The sequence below is a fragment of the Saccoglossus kowalevskii genome, chromosome 6 (assembly GCF_978046115.1).
Source record: "Saccoglossus kowalevskii chromosome 6, keSacKowa6.1, whole genome shotgun sequence".
Lineage (NCBI taxonomy): Eukaryota > Metazoa > Hemichordata > Enteropneusta > Harrimaniidae > Saccoglossus > Saccoglossus kowalevskii.
The window spans coordinates 15,109,373-15,133,613 of NC_140646.1; the positions used below are offsets into that span (position 1 = coordinate 15,109,373).

Below are 24,241 nucleotides of genomic sequence, written 5' to 3' on the forward strand. Positions count from 1 at the left end.
TATAAACCCAATGTTAACATAATTCAAATGATACCAAATTCAAACATTGTATGTTTGTACATTGGATGCTGAAACAATCAACATTTAGATGCATTGAAAATCAGTGAAATTATAATATATGTAATGTATATTCTACCATAGACCCTCTAACCCTCTGTTAGAGGGTCTATGATTCTACATATTTTAGAGTGTGTTATTTATTGTGTATAATAAATTTATTTTTATTTCAGACTATTACCCTATTGTAGTTGTGCCTGAAGGAGCCAGGAATATTCTTGTAGAAGAAGTTAATATATCATCAAGTTATCTCGCAATACGAAATGAACATCATGAATATTATCTTACTGGTGATTGGACGGTTGATTGGCCAGGTGAATTTAAAATGGCAGGTACTTCATTTGTGTACAGTAGAGAATATAATAAACCAGAATCCTTGAGTGCACCTGGACCAACCAATGAAGAAATTGTAATTGAGGTAATTACATTATCACACTTGTTATTTGTACAAATTCTTTGAAATATATTTTGTGAGGAATCTGAGAAATGTCTACAGCGCCCTCTAGTGATGAAATTTGTTTGGCAAGCTGTCTGAGAAATGTGTATAACACCCATTGGTGATGAATTAGTTGGGTAAAAATTGTTAACAATGCCTTCAAGTGGGGGGATTAAGTTTCTGAGAATTGTATACATCACCCTCTAGTGGGAAATTAGTTTCTGAGAAATGTATACAGCACCCTCTAGTGGGGAATTAGTTTCTGAGAAATGTATACAACACCCTCTAGTGGGGAATTAGTTTCTGAGAAATGTATACAGCACCCTCTAGTGGGGACTTAGTTTCTGAGAAATGTATACAGCACCCTCTAGTGGGGATTTAGTTTCTGAGAAATGTATACAGCACCCTCTAGTGGGGACTTAGTTTCTGAGAATTGTATACATCACCCTCTAGTGGGGATTTAGTTTCTGAGAATTGTATACATCACCCTCTAGTGGGAAATTAGTTTCTGAGAAATGTATACAGCACCCTCTAGTGGGGAAATAGTTTCTGAGAAATGTATACAACACCCTCTAGTGGGAAATTAGTTTCTGAGAAATGCGTACAGCACCCTCTAGTGGGGATTTAGTTTCTGAGAAATGTAAACAGCACATCTAGTGGGGAATTAGTTTCTGAGAAATGTATACAGCACCCTCTAGTGGGAAATTGGCTTTCTGAGAAATGTATACAGCACCCTCTAGTGGGGAATTAGCTTTCTGAGAAATGTATACAGCACCCTCTAGTGGGGAATTGGCTTTCTGAGAAATGTATACAGCACCCTCTAGTGGGGAATTGGCTTTCTGAGAATTGTATACAGCACCCTCTAGTGGGGAATTGGCTTTCTGAGAAATGTATACAGCACCCTCTAGTGGGGAATTGGCTTTCTGAGAATTGTATACATTACCCTCTAGTGGGGATTTAGTTTCTGAGAAATGTATACAGCACCCTCTAGTGGGGAATTAGTTTCTGAGAAATGTATACAGCACCCTCTAGTGGGGACTTAGTTTCTGAGAAATGTATACAGCACCCTCTAGTGGGGATTTAGTTTCTGAGAAATGTATACAGCACCCTCTAGTGGGGACTTAGTTTCTGAGAATTGTATACATCACCCTCTAGTGGGGATTTAGTTTCTGAGAATTGTATACATCACCCTCTAGTGGGGAATTGGCTTTCTGAGAATTGTATACATCACCCTCTAGTGGGGATTTAGTTTCTGAGAAATGTATACAGCACCCTCTAGTGGGGAATTAGTTTCTGAGAAATGTATACAGCACCCTCTAGTGGGGACTTAGTTTCTGAGAAATGTATACAGCACCCTCTAGTGGGGATTTAGTTTCTGAGAAATGTATACAGCACCCTCTAGTGGGGACTTAGTTTCTGAGAATTGTATACATCACCCTCTAGTGGGGATTTAGTTTCTGAGAATTGTATACATCACCCTCTAGTGGGAAATTAGTTTCTGAGAAATGTATACAGCACCCTCTAGTGGGGAATTAGTTTCTGAGAAATGTATACAACACCCTCTAGTGGGGAATTAGTTTCTGAGAAATGTATACAGCACCCTCTAGTGGGGACTTAGTTTCTGAGAAATGTATACAGCACCCTCTAGTGGGGATTTAGTTTCTGAGAAATGTATACAGCACCCTCTAGTGGGGACTTAGTTTCTGAGAATTGTATACATCACCCTCTAGTGGGGATTTAGTTTCTGAGAATTGTATACATCACCCTCTAGTGGGAAATTAGTTTCTGAGAAATGTATACAGCACCCTCTAGTGGGGAAATAGTTTCTGAGAAATGTATACAACACCCTCTAGTGGGGAATTAGTTTCTGAGAAATGCGTACAGCACCCTCTAGTGGGGATTTAGTTTCTGAGAAATGTATACAGCACATCTAGTGGGGAATTAGTTTCTGAGAAATGTATACAGCACCCTCTAGTGGGAAATTGGCTTTCTGAGAAATGTATACAGCACCCTCTAGTGGGGAATTAGCTTTCTGAGAAATGTATACAGCACCCTCTAGTGGGGAATTGGCTTTCTGAGAAATGTATACAGCACCCTCTAGTGGGGAATTGGCTTTCTGAGAATTGTATACATCACCCTCTAGTGGGGATTTAGTTTCTGAGAAATGTATACAGCACCCTCTAGTGGGGAATTAGTTTCTGAGAAATGTATACAACACCCTCTAGTGGGGAATTAGTTTCTGAGAAATGTATACAGCACCCTCTAGTTGGTTATTAACTTTCTGAGAAATGTATACAGCACCCTCTAGTGGGGAATTAGTTTCTGAGAAATGTATACAGCACCCTCTAGTGGGGACTTAGTTTCTGAGAAATGTATACAGCACCCTCTAGTGGGGATTTAGTTTCTGAGAATTGTATACATCACCCTCTAGTGGGAAATTAGTTTCTGAGAAATGTATACAGCACCCTCTAGTGGGGAATTAGTTTCTGAGAAATGTATACAACACCCTCTAGTGGGGAATTAGTTTCTGAGAAATGCGTACAGCACCCTCTAGTGGGGATTTAGTTTCTGAGAAATGTATACAGCACATCTAGTGGGGAATTAGTTTCTGAGAAATGTATACAGCACCCTCTAGTGGGAAATTGGCTTTCTGAGAAATGTATACAGCACCCTCTAGTGGGGAATTAGCTTTCTGAGAAATGTATACAGCACCCTCTAGTGGGGAATTGGCTTTCTGAGAAATGTATACAGCACCCTCTAGTGGGGAATTGGCTTTCTGAGAATTGTATACATCACCCTCTAGTGGGGATTTAGTTTCTGAGAAATGTATACAGCACCCTCTAGTGGGGAATTAGTTTCTGAGAAATGTATACAACACCCTCTAGTGGGGAATTAGTTTCTGAGAAATGTATACAGCACCCTCTAGTTGGTTATTAACTTTCTGAGAAATGTATACAGCACCCTCTAGTGGGGAATTAGTTTCTGAGAAATGTATACAGCACCCTCTAGTGGGGACTTAGTTTCTGAGAAATGTATACAGCACCCTCTAGTGGGGATTTAGTTTCTGAGAATTGTATACATCACCCTCTAGTGGGAAATTAGTTTCTGAGAAATGTATACAGCACCCTCTAGTGGGGAATTAGTTTCTGAGAAATGTATACAACACCCTCTAGTGGGGAATTAGTTTCTGAGAAATGCGTACAGCACCCTCTAGTGGGGATTTAGTTTCTGAGAAATGTATACAGCACATCTAGTGGGGAATTAGTTTCTGAGAAATGTAGACAGCACCCTCTAGTGGGGAATTGGCTTTCTGAGAAATGTATACAGCACCCTCTAGTGGGGAATTAGCTTTCTGAGAAATGTATACAGCACCCTCTAGTGGGGAATTGGCTTTCTGAGAAATGTATACAGCACCCTCTAGTGGGGAATTGGCTTTCTGAGAATTGTATACATCACCCTCTAGTGGGGATTTAGTTTCTGAGAAATGTATACAGCACCCTCTAGTGGGGAATTAGTTTCTGAGAAATGTATACAACACCCTCTAGTGGGGAATTAGTTTCTGAGAAATGTATACAGCACCCTCTAGTTGGTTATTAACTTTCTGAGAAATGTATACAGCACCCTCTAGTGGGGAATTAATTTCTGAGAATTGTATACAGCACCTTCTAGTGGGGAATTAGTTTCTGAGAATTGTATACAGCACTCTCTAGTGGGGAATTAGTTTTCTGAGAAATGTATACAGCACCCTCTAGTGGGGAATTGGCTTTCTGAGAAATTATACAGCACCCTCTAGTGGGGAATTGGCTTTCTGAGAAATGTATACAGCACCCTCTAGTGGGGAATTAATTTCTGAGAATTGTATACAGCACCTTCTAGTGGGGAATTAGTTTCTGAGAATTGTATACAGCACTCTCTAGTGGGGAATTATTTTTCTGAGAAATGTATACAGCACCCTCTAGTGGGGAATTGGCTTTCTGAGAAATTATACAGCACCCTCTAGTGGGGAATTGGCTTTCTGAGAAATGTATACAGCACCCTCTAGTGAGGAATTAGTTTCTGAGAAATGTATACAGCACCCTCTAGTTGAATGTTAACTTTCTGAGAAATGTATACAGCACCCTCTAGTGGGGAATTAGTTTCTGAGAAATGTATACAGCACCCTCTAGTGGGGAATTGGCTTTCTGAGAAATGTATACATCACCCTCTAGCGGGGAATTGGCTTTCTGAGAAATGTATACAGCACTTTCTAGTGGGGAATTAGTTTCTGAGAAATGTATACAGCACCCTCTAGTGGGGAATTAGTTTCTGAGAAATGTATACAGCACCCTCTAGTGGGGAATTGGCTTTCTGAGAAATGTATACAGCACCCTCTAGTGGGGAATTGGCTTTCTGAGAAATGTATACAGCACCCTCTAGTGGGGAATTGGCTTTCTGAGAAATGTATACAGCACCCTCTAGTGGGGAATTAGCTTTCTGAGAAATGTATACAGCACCCTCTAGTGGGGAATTAGTTTCTGAGAAATGTATACAGCACCCTCTAGTGGGGAATTGGCTTTCTGAGAAATGTATACAGCACCCTCTAGTGGGGAATTGGCTTTCTGAGAAATTTATACAGCACCCTCTAGTGGGGAATTGGCTTTCTGAGAAATGTATACAGCACCCTCTAGTGGGGAATTAGCTTTCTGAGAAATGTATACAGCACCCTCTAGTGGGGATTTAGTTTCTGAGAAATGTATACAGCACCCTCTAGTGGGGAATTGGCTTTCTGAGAAATGTATACAGCACCCTCTAGTGGGGAATTGGCTTTCTGAGAAATTTATACAGCACCCTCTAGTGGGGAATTGGCTTTCTGAGAAATGTATACAGCACCCTCTAGTGGGGAATTAGCTTTCTGAGAAATGTATACAGCACCCTCTAGTGGGGAATTGGCTTTTTGAGAAATGTATACAGCACCCTCTAGTTGGTTATTAACTTTCTGAGAAATGTATACAGCACTTTCTAGTGGGGAATTAGTTTCTGAGAAATGTATACAGCACCCTCTATTGGGGAATTGGCTTTCTGAGAAATGTATACAGCACCCTCTAGTGGGGAATTAGCTTTCTGAGAAATGTATACAGCACCCTCTAGCGGGGAATTGGCTTTCTGAGAAATGTATACAGCACCCTCTAGTTGGTTATTAACTTTCTGAGAAATGTATACAGCACCTTCTAGTGGGGATTTAGTTTCTGAGAAATGTATACAGCACCCTCTAGTGGGGAATTAGCTTTCTGAGAAATGTATACAGCACCCTCTAGTGGGGAATTGGCTTTCTGAGAAATGTATACAGCACCCTCTAGTTGGTTATTAACTTTCTGAGAAATGTATACAGCACTTTCTAGTGGGGAATTAGTTTCTGAGAAATGTATACAGCACCCTCTAGTGGGGAATTGGCTTTCTGAGAAATGTAAACAGCACCCTCTAGTGGGGAATTGGCTTTCTGAGAAATGTATACAGCACCCTCTAGTGGGGAATTGGCTTTCTGAGAAATGTATACAGCACCCTCTAGTGGGGAATTAGCTTTCTGAGAAATGTATACAGCACCCTCTAGTGGGGAATTAGTTTCTGAGAAATGTATACAGCACCCTCTAGTGGGGAATTGGCTTTCTGAGAAATGTATACAGCACCCTCTAGTGGGGAATTGGCTTTCTGAGAAATTTATACAGCACCCTCTAGTGGGGAATTGGCTTTCTGAGAAATGTATACAGCACCCTCTAGTGGGGAATTAGCTTTCTGAGAAATGTATACAGCACCCTCTAGTGGGGAATTGGCTTTCTGAGAAATGTATACAGCACCCTCTAGTTGGTTATTAACTTTCTGAGAAATGTATAAAGCGCTTTCTAGTGGGGAATTAGTTTCTGAGAAATGTATGCAGCACCCTCTAGTGGGGAATTGGCTTTCTGAGAAATGTATACAGCACCCTCTAGTGGGGAATTAGCTTTCTGAGAAATGTATACAGCACCCTCTAGCGGGGAATTGGCTTTCTGAGAAATGTATACAGCACCCTCTAGTTGGTTATTAACTTTCTGAGAAATGTATACAGCACCTTCTAGTGGGGATTTAGTTTCTGAGAAATGTATCCAGCACCCTCTAGTGGGGATTTAGTTTCTGAGAAGTCTTCTGAAATTTGTACTATATTTCGTAATATTTCAAATTGTGTATCTTGTGATTGCAGCTATTACTACAAGGAATGAATCCTGGCGTGAAGTATTTCTATGCATTGTCCAACTCTGACAATGGAACTGTAAAAGAACAGATATATAACTATACTTGGAGTGCTATCATGACGGAATGTTCAGTCACATGTGCCGGAGGTATGTGTCTTCAAATCTACTCTCTTTTTCATAGCAGTCACGTCATTTGAATAAACATGTGAATAGACTATTTTACTTTGACTGAGAGATCCTGCGTTAGAAAACGGCAAACAATGACCATAGCATTGTAGTTGCGTTAAAACATTGCATGGGATTCGACAAACACAGAAATGTCCACACTCAATGCTATACGTATGATGATGATGGTCAATTTTGATGAAGTAAGGATATATCAATGCCATATTCAGAAATTCAAGTTCAAAATTATATCATTCAATTTTTTTGACAGATATTCAATCTGCATTTTTTTGCATTACCCTAGATCTAGAGTGCAGTGTTTTGAGCCAAAATTACCTTTGATTTACTAAATAAATATACACAGAGTAATATACATACAATGTTCATACTAGGCTTATGTACCAGTAACACACCTAGACAGCCAAAAAATACATGGGTAAAAAATATAAAAACATTTGCTACAAAATAAACGATAAAATATTTAGTATTAAGAAATTTAACTTGCTGTTGCTGGTGATAATTTGAGTGACTGTTTACAAGTCAATAATTGTATTTCATAAATCAACTTTTAACTTATTCACCAACAATTCCCTTTTTTCATCACAAATTCACAAAATAGTCCTGTTTATAGTCTGCACTTTCCTTCAGAAGATTGGGACAAAAATAGCTACATTTTTGAGTGGAAACCAAAAATAGGCTCAAATTTTGTCTGTTGGCTCCAAAATTAGGGTTCATTTCTGGAAATATTGAGAAATATAAGAAAAATATGCAGACAAATTTGGGTGAGAAAGTCTGGTGGTGAAAAGGTTAATCTTTCTAGTTGGTACTTGCTGACAGAATCTAACAAACCCCTGCACTGTCTCTCACTACAAACCTGCAAATAGTCTATTAAAAATTATTCTTCATATTATTTTTATATTGGGATGAAACTTCAGTTTTCTTTATGAAAGGGTGAACTTGCCCATTTGTGTATTACCAGTGTGTTTGTTGGTTTGCACGTGTTTACTACAGTGTTTTATTTCTCAGGTGAGATGACAACAATATCTCAATGTTGGAGAGATTACAAAGAACAAGTTGATGAATCGTACTGCGACTTAGAATTAAAACCACACAGTGGAAGTTATCCGTGTAATTTAGAACCCTGTCCCGCAAGGTACATATATTTATTTGTCTTTTTAATAGTTTCTGATGTCTGTGTCATGATCAGAGACAAATCTTATATCGATACATCGGTGTACTGGTACGCAATTCTAAGTGGTAATTGCTCTGTACAGGAAATGCATGCTGTGACATTTTAGTCAGTTCTGGGCATCCTACACCAAGTGGTTGTATCAGAAAGGGTCCATAGCGTTGGGAAAATCCTTAGAATGTCTTTGGATTTTTTGAGGCCTGGTAAGTCTTTGAATTGTCTTTAAATTACAGGAAAAATAAAAAAAAATCTTTAAATTCCTCCATAGTTATTAATTGATTTTAGAAAGGTCCGTTTTCTACAGGGAACTACCATATCCTCAGAACTTTGATGATGTTGGCCTGAATTAAGGGTCAAAATGTCTTGGGGGAAAATGCTAGAAAGTTTCTAAAAAGGTCTTGAAAAGTCTTGGAAATCATTTGGTTCTTGGTGCTATGGACCCTGTGCATGATAATAAGGTTAATACAAGGATACTGCAAAGTATGCATGCTCTCAGACAGTACATGGTCACATTGACCTTCACTATGTATCGGTTAATACTTCGCAGCAATTTCTTCATGCAGACTTTATGGTGTCGTTGTAATAACCTCATAATATAATGTACTAATGATGGTGAATAAATTACTCCTGAGACTGACGTATTCAAAGTTTATCGAATGTATTGTTTCGTTTTAAGAGAGAAACCAATACCTATATTTCATATCGTGATATTTATAATAAACTATTTAATTGCTTCTGCACTAGTAAAAATTTAATTACCTATTTGATATTGATGACAAAATAGTCATATTTCTTGACGCATTTCTGTCCATGGCAAATAGCAACATTTCGTCACCATTTGATAAAAAATGACTAACTGGTGGTCATTTTGGCCTTCAAATTTGCTAAATTTGGATTATTTATAAGTGATGTTTCCGTTTTTAGCTGGGTACTGTCTGAATGGGGTGACTGTGATAGAAAGTGTGGTGGTGGAAGACAAAAAAGAAAAGTACAGTGTATTCGACAAATCACACAGACACGTCAGAAGAGTGTTAAAGCAGCTTTTTGTCCCGGAAGTCGACCTCAGCGATGGATGACGTGCAACACGCAGGAATGTCCGCCAAAATGGATCGCTGCTAAATGGTCTCAAGTAAGTTAATGTTACTGACATGTTATGTATTGCTCAATGTGACTACAACATGGCCACTTCATTACAATAACAAGTATCATATGCTGTGTTAATAGTGTGCATTTTTAATGATTCACTTTACAACAAATGTAATTTTATGTTTATATGTGTTTTTAATAAGAGTAAACATGGTAATCCCTATATTCAAAAGTGTCAAATATTGTCCTGGCTACTAAGATTTTGTCAAGAGCATGCGAGTCACGTGACTTGTTGTTTCATTCTTTGCCATCAATACATTCAAACTCTAAACACCATGGTTCCGAAGCTCAAGTAAACAGTGGACGCTTTCAACAGAAGAGAGGCTAACATTAGTTGAATGGCAAACTAAGTTTGGTGCTAGGATTAAAGGGCGGCAGTCGTCGTGTCGCGTCCTGTTCAATATGGGACTCATAGCGACGTATACAATGCGTATAAAATACATTGTTTATTTACATGAAATTTGAACACGCGCTGCGCGACGACCACCACGCTTTAACCTTATTTTGTTTTTAAATTAAACATTAAAATCTACTTTTTTTACTGCCCTGCCTGTCAAGGATTCACATCAATTAAAAGAAAAACACTCTCTCTAATGGGTCATAAAATGTGATACATACACTCAGGTGTGATATAATATTATAATAATTCTGTATTGTATACCATGAAATATGATATTCCTGTCAATAAATATGATATGAAATATTTATGCTGAAAAAAATAATAAGAAATATATAATTAACGATGGCCTTCACTTTTTTTATAGTGCAAAGATACTTCACTCTTCTTCATTTATATTCATCAAGTATATCAATTTCTGCAGTTTGTTAATTTTTAGCTCCGCTGTCGACTTTGTCGAGCAGACCTTATCATATGAGTGATTGTTCGTCGACATCGTTCGTGTCAACTTTTTACTTTTTTGGCTTCTTCTTGAAAACTATATGGTATATGATGTTTTCTTTAATTCTTTAATTTTGTTGAATATTTTTATTTTTGGTGAAAAAAATGCTATTTTTGACTGCTTGAAAACTTCCAGCTTAATTGCTTTGGTACTATTTATGTACCTTGGATGGAGTTCTGCCAGATTTGTTCATTTCATGATGATATATTCAATTCTCTATTTTTGGCAAATATTTTTGCCATTTTTTGGTAAAAAAATGCTATTTTTGATATCTTTTCGAAAACCATCAGCCCGATTGTTTTGATATTTCATTTTTAGGATGATGGTCCACTGTCAAATTGATTATTTGATTATTGCTTGCTTTCATATTATTATTCATCTCAAACATTTCCTGTTTCCTTCATATATTGAATGTCTCCAATACCCTAAAGGTCTTTCTAAGCTTTTTTTTAATGAAATCTTGTGTTTGAATATATTTCTCTCCTCTCTGACTGATGTATAATATATGGATTGCTACAATGTGACACTAATTTTAGTTTTGTCTTCGATTTATGTTTGTTTTGTCTTCAGAAATGTATGTTTTTGTTAGATAGTGTGGTATGTATTTATTAGGTTCTGTTGCAAAATTTGTGACTTTGATGATTCTTATTCAGGTACGCTACAGTACTGAGAATGTTTACAATCTGGTGAAAACATATCACAGGGAATAATTTACTGTATTTTGTTTGCAGTGCTCTGTGACTTGTGGAACAGGTTTTCGTACTCGCAGTGTGACGTGTAATTCTGTTAGCTTGAAGGGAAACCATCGTAGATTACTAGAAAGTTTTTGTAAATACCAACGAAAGCCTAAGATACGACAGCATTGCCAGATGGAACCATGTGCCAGGAAGTCTCAGTGGTTCATTTCTGCTTGGGGAGATGTAAGTCAACAAATCAATATTATTATTTGTTATTAAATATTCAAATCTGTATTAGAAGCTGCATCCCTAATAGAAGCCGCACCTGATCTTGAACCATTCAGAACCAAAAATTCATCATTTCTCATATATGTAGATGCTCTACTACCGGTAGAAACTGCCTCCCCTCTGTTGCATTGTACTATTTCAACAGAGCCACAGTTTAATTATTGTGATTGATTCTTTAATCAAACATGTGGTATTAGGTTTGGTAGAATGGCGTTCTGTCGAGTGGAACTGTTAACCTTGTATGCTGTTTATGCTCTCAGTACATGTTAAAGATTTCCCACAAGATGATGTTTCATTTCTCTCTGTCACAGGGTGCTAGTTGGGTTGAGCTAAGGTTTCAAATTGTCCCAAACAAATGACACCCATAACACCCCTGTGAACTGGGTCCTTTAATAATTCGAAACTTAAGACAGTTGTATAATTTATATGCGACATAAACAACAAGTACACGCTACATGAGTAAGGTTTAAACAACGTACTTTATTCCACACACCTAAAAGATGGGCAGGAAATGCCTGACCCGTTACAAGGGGTAGTGGGGTACACGTTGTTTTGTTACACAAAAATATAACACTAGAAATATAATTCAGTAATAATATTGTAATATTTCCACACGGGGAAAGGGTAGGCAAGAAATGCCAAACCCTCTTTAAAGGGGTAGTGGATTACGTTATACTATTACGGGGAAATGCCTAAATCGATAATGTAAATAATTGTCTAACATAGAATCTTGCATGCATGCATAAAACTAAGAGACAAACGTACATAACAAACAACGGACGCAAATAATATACTGGCGATCGGACACAGCCCTACCTACATACAGTTTCTTCAAAGTAGATGAAAACGGGTCTTTGCGTGATAACGGTGCATTTTCCAGCGAGTCTCTGCTAACGGTGGCGACGACGGTAATTACAAAACGCAGTCAGAAGCACTGTAGTCGTAGAATACACGCTGCACACTCAGTCGAGCACGATACCAATCAATTACAGAGTTTATCTGTCCAATATTCGTAACTTGTAGAAGGAGAGTGGTCCGGGTGGATTCCCTTGCACCGCAGTACACCTCCGTAGCCAGTAACATAAATTAGAAGGCACATCCAGTTCAGAACCAAAATCGGGAATGTCATTCGCTGGCGAGTTTCCCCACTCGTTAACTGCAGTAGGCCGGAATTGGCCAATAGAATTATCTTTATGATGCACATTCCGTAGATCACAATACATTAATTTGTATGACAATACACAGTGTATTGTTCTAACGTTACTTGCAAACGCGTGATTAGTAGACACGTAAAAAATGGTATACTGCCAGCAACGGGGAACCGACGTCCTCCAGAATAGATCACAAACTCCCATGATGCAATATTATTCAATGGCTTACTGTGGTACCTACAAGATCGGACATCCACATTTGATCACATGAACGTTCAGATCGGGTTCTATCAAAGTCCGCTTCCCTAGTGCTGACTAAAAGAAACATCTTGCCACTCTATATTTAACAATTATCTATCGCCAAAAACAACATTGCCTATCTATCGCCGTAAGACAAACACAAAACGCCACCATCACGACATACAACATAAACACGATTTAATGTTTGACATTCGTGACACTCTCATGTACATAGAAGTAGTTGAATGAACTAAGGGTGTTTTTTCATGTTGATCTGAATTATAAAAAAAAAAATCAATGTAATCCAAAATGCAGGACAACAAGAACTACATTCCTGATGTTACACTAGAGCTCTTACACAAATATTTGTTTTTGTTTTTTTGATGAAAGAAAAAATAGAGTGAACTTTGTTGTAGTAAAAACAGTGAAATAATATTATAATGAAATTGTCTGTTCTCATGCACGTTCATTCGTTTCACAATCTGATTCAAGATGGTTGAATGGCCATCATTTTTATGCTTAAAATTCATCAAAATCAAATCTTGGTTGTGTATGAAAGGATTTCGTTCAAACTTGGTACATACATTGCACATAGTGAGATCTTGAAGCAGGTCATCATGTACATTTTTGAGGTCAAATTCAAAATTTTGCACTAAAATAAAACACAGTGAATATTTGTCACTCTACTCCTTCTATTAGAGCAATTGCAGTCCAGTTTCAAATTTTTTTTACATGAACAGTGTTCCAAGACCTGTGGTTTGGGTCATCGTAAACGACTCATCAAATGCAGCTACCTTGATGCACATGGACAATATAGAGAACTTCCAGATGAGAAATGCAAAGAACAACAGAAACCCCAATTATCTCTTCAAAAACCATGTAATATAGCCAATTGTTTAAATGAAGAAAGCACAACTAATTGGTTTGCTGCACCATGGCAAGGGGTAAGTAATCACTAACAAATATATTGTCATTTTGTTCTCAATCTTGACGTATATAAGTAGCAACAAAAACAAGACTTGTAAAAACATCTAATGACATCAACAAAGTGTTATCACAACTGGAAGGCACTCCAGTGCATATCATTTTAACAACTGCATCTCTAAGATGGCTTGCATGAGTTTGTTCAAACTACATATTGGATTTAGGTTGCACATTACATTTTTAGTGATTCAACCAAATATACTCAGCTAATTTCAGTACAAAAAAAAATGTGCACTACCGGTATTTAACCAAATTGTACATGTAAATGTACAACCAACCACACTGGATTGCTGCTAATGATGGAATTCAGCATTAGTACAAAACAGGTATTGAACATTGTCATTCATATTGGGTTACAGGTGCACGTCATATTTTTTTTTAGATTTTGGCGAAAAATTACCGACTAGTTAGTTTGTGGTATCCATGCTAGTTTTTCTCTCTGTATGCGTGATCATAACAACTTACATTTTGTCAGTCTATGCACTTCTTAACCTTTTCACCACCAGACTTTCTCACCCACATTTGTTTGCACTTTTTCTTATATTCTTCAATATTTCTGAAAATGAACCCTAATTTTGGATTCAACAGAAACAAATTAAATAAATTTTCGGTTTTTCTCCAAAAAAGTTTGGCTATTTTTGTCCTAATCTTCTAAAGGAAGCTTATAAACAGGACTATTTTGTGAATTTGTGATGAAAAGAGGGAACTGGTGGTGAAATAGTTAATATACTATTCTGAACATTGATATTAACTACTGGTACTACCAAACAGGGATTGTACATTAATTTTCAATTCTTGTTTAGTGGTTAGTATAAACACATACATAGCACATCTGAGCTTACTCAGAATCAGATTTTCATCACATATAACGTAGATTTATGTTGTATTCACTTATGTCATAAGTTGTTGATGGAAATAATTTTATATTGACAGTGTACAAAGACATGTGGTGGTGGATTTCAGGCAAGACAAGTAACATGTAGATCTACAAACCAAGGAGGTTTAGCTACGAGTTGTATCGCATCAGAAAAACCTACTACCTCACAAACATGTAATAAAGATCCATGTCCTAGACAAGGTAACATTGATAAATACATGTATTCTAGTAATTGTATGCAAAATAAGCTAATAGTAAAAATAAATAATAATTTACAGCGAGCGCAAGATATTTACATACACCTAAGTCCTGCACATGGTAGGTAATTACCAAAGGAATTTTGGAACATTCACAGACACTTTCCTAGATGATCCAGTAACCATTGTAAACACAATAAAATTACATATTTGCCTAGGTGACAGTTAATCAAAACAACGGTCAGGGTTTCAGATGGGTTCAACTATTACAATGTGTAAGCGTCGAGTCAAACATCAAACACTCATGTTTTACTCATTGTTGATATCAGACACTATTATTTCATGCATACATATGCCCATTCATTTAATAAATTCTATTTTGAACGTTTTGCGAAAATAATAATCCTAGTTGATACAAATATTTAAAAACGCCCATAACATATAATGAAATTACTCTCGTGAGAACAGTTTAGTATTGCTATTATGTCAAAGCGTTTAGACGAAGACACTGAGATGGAGATTATTCGCCTACTGCGAATGATCAACGACAGGAAGTTGGACTAGCGAAGGTAACGGTTCAAGGGATTGTGCGGTATTTCTGTCACATCGGTTGGATATGTTCTGAGAGGAGTCGACTGAATGTTACCAGGAAATTGTTGAGTTTATTGAATTTTGTCTGAGATCTGAAGGATATTTGAAACTGGTATATGGTGATGGTGTGGAGGTGAAACTAAGTAGAAGATTCCAGGGAAAGATTAACTGGGCGATGAATATTCTGGCAAACTGGCAATGGGACCAGCATTGAACGGGACACTCACAACGCTAATATTATTAATATAAATCAATTTACAACATCTCAACAATCTACCAATCAAAAGAATTTTCATTTATCATTTCTTGTTAATATTCATTCCCAGGTTTATGTTCGTATTATATTTCATCCAAGTGTTACACAGCAATGATTGTTATACCTACAAAGCAATGGAATATTCCAACTACCCCTGTTCCTCGTGTCCACACATCAAAGGCATACCGCGTCTGGTGTTTTGATTAACTGTCACGTAGGCGTGTATGTAACTTTATTGCGTCTACAACGGTCATTGGAGTGTATAGGAAAGCGTCTGGGGATGTTGCAAAGTCCCTCGGTAATTGCCTATCGCGTACGAGAGTTAGATGTATGTAAATATCTTGCGCTCGCTGTAATTAATTAATAATTAATGTATTGAATAAATAAATAATTGAATAAATAAATAAGCAAACAATCGACAAGTCCTCATGCTTTAATTATACTTGGGTATTTGTGAAGATATTTTCGAATCTCTAGTATGGAGGAATATTTTTGCTATTTTTTACTTTGGATTAGCCTATGATATATTTGTTCACTTTGTGACAATACACTCAGATTTATAATTTTTGTGTACAAATGTCTTAATTTGTAACTTTTTGGTTTACTTGTTATTTGCGACTTCTTTTTGATATTGGTAAAGCACAATTGCTTTGACATCTTGTATGTAGACCTTATATGTGGACCTTTGACAGATTTGTTGTTCGTTTTGTAACATTAAGTTCAATTTTCTAATTTTAGTGAAAGTGAATATTTTTGTCATTTTTGGTCAAAAATGCTATTTTCAACTGTCTATATAGCAAAGCTATTTCTGATCACCATTCAAAACAAATATATTTCATTTTCACCTAAACTGAATTCTGTTAGTCCTAAGAATTATGAAAATATTTGTTGCCCAACATGGTACTGTAAATTTAGGCATCACTCCAGATGGACGTCAAGGAAGAGTGAAAAAGTTGTAAAATAGGCTTTGGCTATTTATAGGGAAAATGTTGGTATTTCCACATGATAACAAATAGTACTCAGTGATTTTAATGTAATATGTATTTAGTTTAAATTTTGTTGGTGACCAAACGTATACATGTACGTGTAGCCTAAAAGAGTCTGGTCATGATGCATTTCACAAGTGAATACATTACTTGTTGCGATTCTTAATTTTTACTCAGTCGTGATTATAATAATGTACAAAAAATCAACAGTAAAATTCAATTTAGTTTCATCATATTAAATGTAGTATGATCTTTTGGCATTGATTTTAGTGGTAAAACAGCATAATTTATTTTTTTAATCAAGAAATCAATAGTTTTCAAAAGATAAACTGAGCATTCAAGCAACAGTTAATACTTTTTACGGCTATAACAACTCAATGTCGAAACTAAGTTTACCATTCACCCTAGTCACAATAAAAAACATAAAAACGAAAAACCTAATTTGTACGTTAATTTAGGCAGCATGCAGTAAAAACTGTATGAAACATGACATCTGAATGAGCAAGAGTATTCACATTTGACTATTCAATAAGCTACTAGTTATCAGTGCAAAACAATAATTTATTTAATCTAGGGATTCTCCAATTATTTGTATTTTTCATTATTACACTGAACACACATTCTATAAGATTTATTTGCAAATATTGATTATTGCTAATTATTAATAATTGGTTTTTCAATGGTGGCTAAAAAGTAAATGTTGGTTCCTAATGCAGCTCTTAAAAGGTTTCATAAACATGACTATTTAAAGAAACAAAATAATTTTGGTTTTGTTTAAACAAATGTGCATGCTTTTCTTTTCCTTACAGCACCTTTCTCATGGTGACCCCATGCTGTGCCATCGGTAATTTTATCTACACAGTAATTTCCACATGTAATAGACAGTAAAATAATATATACTAATCTCTCCCAACTTAAAAATTAATTTTGTCATCTTTATTTTCAATAGATACATTTCAAAAACCTTTAAGTGATCCAAACCTGTTCAAAATAACACTACTTGTTTCTCTGGTATATCATATAATAGTGGTTAATGAATAAGTTTTAATTTTTTTTATATTTTAAAATATTGGAAATCAAACTAATTTATATTAACACTCACTATTGAGAAATCAATAAAAATGTATGAAATATAAGGAAACTAATATTTTGGGTGAAATGATGAAAATCTTGTATTAACTATAAAGATAGCTAGCATTTTTAAAGTTGCATTTTTAAAGATACTTTCTAAAGCTTTACTGATGTCTAATTACTTTACTATTACCATGTGTGCTGTATTTGATTGTATGCAATGTGAGGAAAATATTTGATGAATCATTGAGTTTCAAACAGAGGCAAATCTTTGTGAATTCATGTACATTTGATCGATATTCAAAAACATATTAGGCAAATGATATCTAAACAAACACTCACATGGGAAGCCAAAACTGTTGCCATCATCCAAGCGTACTGAAAATCATTGAGCTTAGAATGTTTTGGTTCACACCATCAACAATTTCACATCAGTAGTGACTTCTACAAAGCTATACGAATGATCTCAAAGTACAAATTTAACATGAAATCGGTCAAAAGAAGATGTGTAAAGAATGACTCAATATCATTTTTTTTTTATGAACCTGTCAATTTTTTTTCATAATTCACAAATGTTAAACTCACTTAATTTTTTCATAATTTCCCTAAACTTTTGATTAAGACTTGTAACGAATAAGAAATTATGTCCATTTGGTACACAATTATCCCCCAAAAATGTAGAAAATACATAAAAAATGACAAAATGTTAGCCGGGAAAAATATATAAAATATGGTGCTCAGTGGGTTTATAATAAATGAGTGAATGATCTCTGTTTCAGATCCAGACTGTGTGGATCTATTTGATTGGTGCCACCTTGTACCTCGGCATAATGTATGTGATCACAAGTTCTATGGAATTAAGTGTTGCAAGTCGTGTACCAGAGGAAAAAGATGATACCAGATGTAAATACAGAAATATTTATATTTTTTTTTAATCACAACAGACAAATATTGCCATATATTTTCAGTGGACATCAGCGATGCAGAACAAGTTTTCGTAAGAAGCACAACACTTGTGGTTGTTCTGATGTTTAAATCAAATGTATAACATATATCGTCATTCTGTTTCTAAGTGTTGGTTGTGTGATTATGGGTTCCAAGTGAAATACATTGTCTGTTCAAACACTTTAAAATACATATAGAAGCCTATTCATAATTTTTGAGAAAAAAGCTAATAATCACAATTATATTTAATCAATATTTAATCTTTAACTTGAGATCAGTGTATCTATGGTGTTAGTGAATGACATCTCTTTTGTGGTACAAAACTATGTTTTGGAAAAAATAGATTGAATATTATGCAAACATTTTCAAAGAGCCTATCATGATAATGCATTATTATTTCTTTCCCAACCTTTTTTCTAAAACCCATGCTATCATATTATATATTTTTTAACAATGTCACTATATGAAAACAGATTAGAAGATGTCTTCACTATGGGAAAAAGGATAATTAGAAAAAGTTTTAATTATAAAGAACAGTTACCTTTACTGTATTTATATTTACATGTACAATTGTTCAGAAAAGTTTCTGCCCATATCTTTATTATAGCTCAGAGTACAGTATGATTAAATTTAAAAAAAAAGCTTTTGAGTAATAAAGCTCATATCTGAAATTTAGTATGAGATAATGTATAGCAATATTATCAGTCGATCTACACTTATTATTCATTATTATACTCAGAGACTGCTGTTATTTTGTTATATGGTATCCGGACATGCTCGTATTTCTTTGCCTGCCAATGTTTAAACTTTTAGACTTGAAAATCAAAGAAAAAGATTATATTATAAAGGGGATTACATTTTGCGTGTATGCGTAGTTGTACACACTCAAAGATAAAATAATGTAATTTTTCATTATGATTTTTGTGAATCCTGGTCACTGAAACTTGGGGACAAATTGTTATCAGATTGAAAGGTATACTTATATGCAAAGCATGTTGGTGGGCAAAAATGTGAAGAAATTACATCATTGTGCACAGTTACTGTATAACGTTTTTATTACAGGAGAGACGTTTTTTTCTAGAAATTTTGATGCAATGAACATTTCTCTGGTGTCCTTTCTGAAAATTTGTAATCATAAATGCCATTAAGGTATTAAATTGCGAAAATTATACATACGTAAATTGGTCAATGTTGTTAATATGTACACAATAACAATAACAACACTATTCCAAACTGTGTCTAACTCAGTCACCTAAATTTATCAGTATAAAATCTTTGCATGGTGCAAATGACAGATGTCAAAAATTGAGAAAGTAGAAGTCAAAATTTGATAAAAATTTTGCCTGTTTCTACTTGACTGATTATTGGTGATACACTTTCAGAGGTCACTGGTCTCAGAGGGAATATGCATTGCTGTATTGCTGTACGTGTATATGTTCAATGAAGTGAATCATTTACATGTATCTTGTACCGGTAATGAATATCAAATCCCATGGGAATAATAGACTTAGTTTCAATATCAACTCATGGAGATGATTGCTGCACAGTCTAATACACATTTGCAAACATACCAATAAAATACATAAACTATCGTAACAGAAAATAAGATGTGATAATCGATATAAGCACTCCTATGAATAACAAACGTTTATAGTCTGCTATTTTCAACATAATGTTGTCAAAAAGTTTCTAACTTTTCGATTAAAAACTAAAGGCAATGTCATATTTAGTTTGTTTTGTTCAAAATTAAGACTGAATTCTGTAAAACTTACAGAAAATGGCAACAAATTAAATCATTTTTGAGTAGAAACAATTTGATTCTCAAAGGGTTGAAATTAATTGTAAATTGAATTAATCATCAACTGATACAGTATCAAACCAAATATTAAATAAAATAACGTGTTTTCATCCATTTTGCATCTTTAAACTTGAACATATATTTCCCCAAATCTAAAAGTATATCCAAATCCATAATATCCATAATACATAATATTATGATTTGAAATCATCTTTCATAGTATCTAATTTTTTTGGACTGGTGAATTTCAACAGGAGGGTGAATGTATTAGTTATATGTATTAGTTATAATGTAAATGCTTCTGTATTAAAACAGTTTTATTTATGTTTATGAATTTACAATATTGCAACTATGTTTTAATATTCAGATGTGGCGGTGTGTTGATTTGATGTATCTTCGATTCCCTCTGTGTATTCTTTACATTGTGGTTACATCAATGGCTGTATGATAAATATCATTTGTGTTCAATATTTTCCATTTAGCTTAAACTATTTTTTTTCTTCTGAATGTGTACTTATCTGCCAGCTATATGAATCAAAATAATAACTTGTATAAACCTATATCATATATTCTTGTATATGTTGATGTACCGCATTAGCTCCATTAGAAACACAGCTACAATAGAGATGCATATTTTAGTCATATTTTATGTACAGAAAACACCTAATGATTCACATGGTAAGTTTCTCAATAATTTGTTTACGGAAGCATATTCACTTAATATACGGTACATTAGTGAAATTAATATTTTTGATTAATTGCCTCTGAATGGGGGCACACGTTGATGTCATGTGAGGGGGGTTACGACTCGCGTGCGTTGTGCAAGTCATGTGTAGGAGATTAAGATTGACGCATCGTTGCCCAGCATTAACACAGACTATGCTGACGCATACTCATACTACTAACTAAATAATTACATCGTGTTCAGAAACCTAATTATATTAATCACATAATTATACATAATAAATTTGATGAAATACAATGAGACCCTTGATAAGTTGCTTTCAAATATACTTGGTGCATTTGTATTGTTTGACTCATGTTTGTATGTTTTACAATTGTAGTATAAACATCATAGACTTTTTGTGGGCAAAATGTTCATTCAGTACCTTCTCTGACGAGTGTAATATTGCCAGCTTCTCTACATGTGTGAATATTCAATTGTTATCATTCTTTGAGTGGTGCTAAATAAAAATGATTACAATAATAATTTTCTCGGCAGAATTGTTCTTCTTGCTGTCTTGCTAGTGAGTGTAATGTGTCAAACTGGATTCTGTTGTAATGTATGTTTCTTAGTCCCTGTTTGGACGCAGTCCAAAAACGGGGACTTATGGATTGATGTGTATGCGTTCAGACATATATCTTAGACATACCAGGACTGATTACATTCAAACTTCACACATACATCATACATAATATTATACATATACGCACCGATTTGTTTCACAATCTGATTCAAGATTGTAAAATGACGGTCATTTTTGTACTGAAAAATCATCAAAATCCAGCAATTCCGGAATGGAATCTCGGCTGTTTACTGTTCAAACTTGGTAAATACATTAGACATTATGGGACCAATGTATTATAAATTTGATAACTAACAGGGATTGTGCCATGCATGGCTGTTTATATTGTTACTAGCCAAATTGGCAATATAAATTGCAGTGTCATCTGCACACCGTCACGCACGTATCATTTTCACATAGTGGTGCCTTTACTCTACACCTGTATGACTTTTATATATTAAACATAATCAGCAGATATTGACTATATAAGCCTTTATACTGTACTGTGCATGCGTTGTTGAACTCAATATTTGTACTTAATGTGAACTTTCTATTTTGATGCAATTTGTACATGATCACCAGGTGTTCAAAACATATGCTGTTGTACATACAGACGAATATCACTTACATTTTAACTGTTGTCATCATACCAGCTATATCGATCTGTTCTCTAGTAACCAAACTTTCACTTAAGTTTGTCATTGATTTTGTTTCTCAATGATCGCAAGATCCTCTCCGGACAATTCTCGACTTTCCAGAGGCATGAATATCATGGACATTTCTGCTAACACACTAGAAAATAAACTTTTTTTATATATATATATGATTCTTTGCCAGGCTCTGCCTAAAATACTTCCATCATGTTTTCATTCCAAATATTGTTTCATAGTTAGCAATGGTATGGTAAATCTTGTTACGATATTGACTGGTGGGATTGTCTGTCCAATAAGGGATAACCTCAACACGACTTTCCAGTGAAATTATTTTTGTTATCAAATTTGAAGAATTACGTGTGATGTGATGTTTCATCTGGCACTGCAACTGCAACTACATGTTGGTTCTCTTTACTTCTAAAGTACACTACAATATGCGTTTGTATTACTGTGCTTTTCTTTTCCTGTATGTACGCTGAATCTCAGCTCTAGATTTTGCCATTATATCTGAGACATGGTTCAATAGTCATCACGAGTCACAAGTGATAAAGAAATGTAACAAAACGTGTATAGTTTGGACAGAAACTATGTAACTAATGAACAACAAATATAGGATAATCTTAGTAGTCTAAACTGCACAATGCATTGAGTTGAATATTTCAAAATTCCTGCGATTGTTGAATGAACCGACCAAATCCGTGAAAATTGACGACGAAGTTAAACCGTTAATCGTTCACTGCTTTTTTTCAATCGCATATCAAGCAATATGTAGTACTACAACTGTTTTATGAATGTGAATTGCAAATTACTTTGAAATTAGTTTGACGGGGTAGTTCGACAAATCAAACCAACCCGACGTCATTCAAGTTGGGGTCAACAGGAAACACCTGGTGGGCTTAGAAGAAATGATTGTTTTTCCATTTTAACCTCCGATTTGTTATACTAGTAAGTAGTGTACATTTCAGTAACGTACATTTTTTTCAGTCACATATAGTATGCAGCGTACAATGTCCATATTGTTACTGTGTTGGATTATACTGTTATTCGATCTTCATCTGAATGTATGTCGTACGGATTTGCTATTTGTAAAGATAACGTACACGCACGTACTCTGTTCAAATTGAGACTGGTTCGTGGAGCACCTTTTCTAACACGAATTTATCATGTGCGGCAAATGATATATTTGTATTCGTAACGTCTTACTTGCGTGAGCGCCGGAACAGTACATGTAATTATTTTTAGGGGTATTACGTAATATATATTACTAAATGAAATAGGTGATTGCTGAAACGTTTTTTTATAGACCCGTTTGTAGTGTCAATGTAGATAGAACATATACAGGAAAACTGTACACCACCATTTATGTACACCATTTGCACCTCAGTAATGTGTTTGGGGGTAAAAACTATATGCTAACTTAATCCATGGTTGCACTTGCCACATCTAGAAGATCAGAAACACTCATTTTCAAATGTTTATTTGCCTTAACATTAGACACATGAGTTCTGAAGCCCATTAAATTTGCATATGCAAATTCAGACCCGCTAGAAGATCTAAAAGTTATGGCAACTTATTGCCATTGCCGTTATGATAATATAGTATAATATACATCATCGTCTTATGTTGCAGTTTGCTCCATAATTGGGACTCTAGCCAATAACTGTTTATTCCAGACAATATTTAAACAGAGACATAAACCAATTAAACAGTAAAAACGCAAGTCTTATTATTATCGGTTACTGTCAAATAGATATTGTTTAAACATAAATCCATATACGATTAAATACTCGTTAAATTATAGTACTCCAGAAATGCTGATTTTGATATTACATAAACTGGAAAGAATAATATATTTCGGATAATAACGAGACTGATAACTGGTGAAGGAAAACATAAATCACAAGACCAGAACACAAACCAAACCATACAAAATCTTTAATTTTACTGATTCGTCTAAAGGTAGAAACTGCACTGTTTACACCCTTGGGTCTCGGAGGCAAATTACAATCGATAGAATCATCAGCTGAGTAGACACGTGTCTATTTAATTAATGTGTTATAATATTTCCCCAATATATTCTTTTGTTGAACATTACAACTGCCATCTCTAGTCAGTTTTTGCGTTCACAAGTAAATACGATAATGTG

At 35.1% G+C, this 24,241-nt stretch overlaps 1 protein-coding gene across 1 annotated transcript in view; it reads left to right on the plus strand.

Annotated features, from left to right (window-relative positions):
• The window catches only part of LOC102803394 (A disintegrin and metalloproteinase with thrombospondin motifs 18-like), a 97,522-nt gene extending 76,156 nt beyond the window's left edge, over positions 1-21,366 (plus strand). Inside the window, exons 15-22 of the mRNA XM_085500101.1 lie at positions 231-475; positions 6,705-6,843; positions 7,888-8,014; positions 8,975-9,179; positions 10,827-11,015; positions 13,192-13,395; positions 14,369-14,513; positions 18,193-21,366. Coding sequence (XP_085356227.1) covers positions 231-475; positions 6,705-6,843; positions 7,888-8,014; positions 8,975-9,179; positions 10,827-11,015; positions 13,192-13,395; positions 14,369-14,513; positions 18,193-18,308 — 1,370 coding nt within the window. The 3' untranslated portion in view covers positions 18,309-21,366. The remainder of the gene's footprint in view (positions 1-230; positions 476-6,704; positions 6,844-7,887; positions 8,015-8,974; positions 9,180-10,826; positions 11,016-13,191; positions 13,396-14,368; positions 14,514-18,192) is intronic.
• The last annotated feature ends 2,875 nt before the right edge of the window (positions 21,367-24,241 follow it).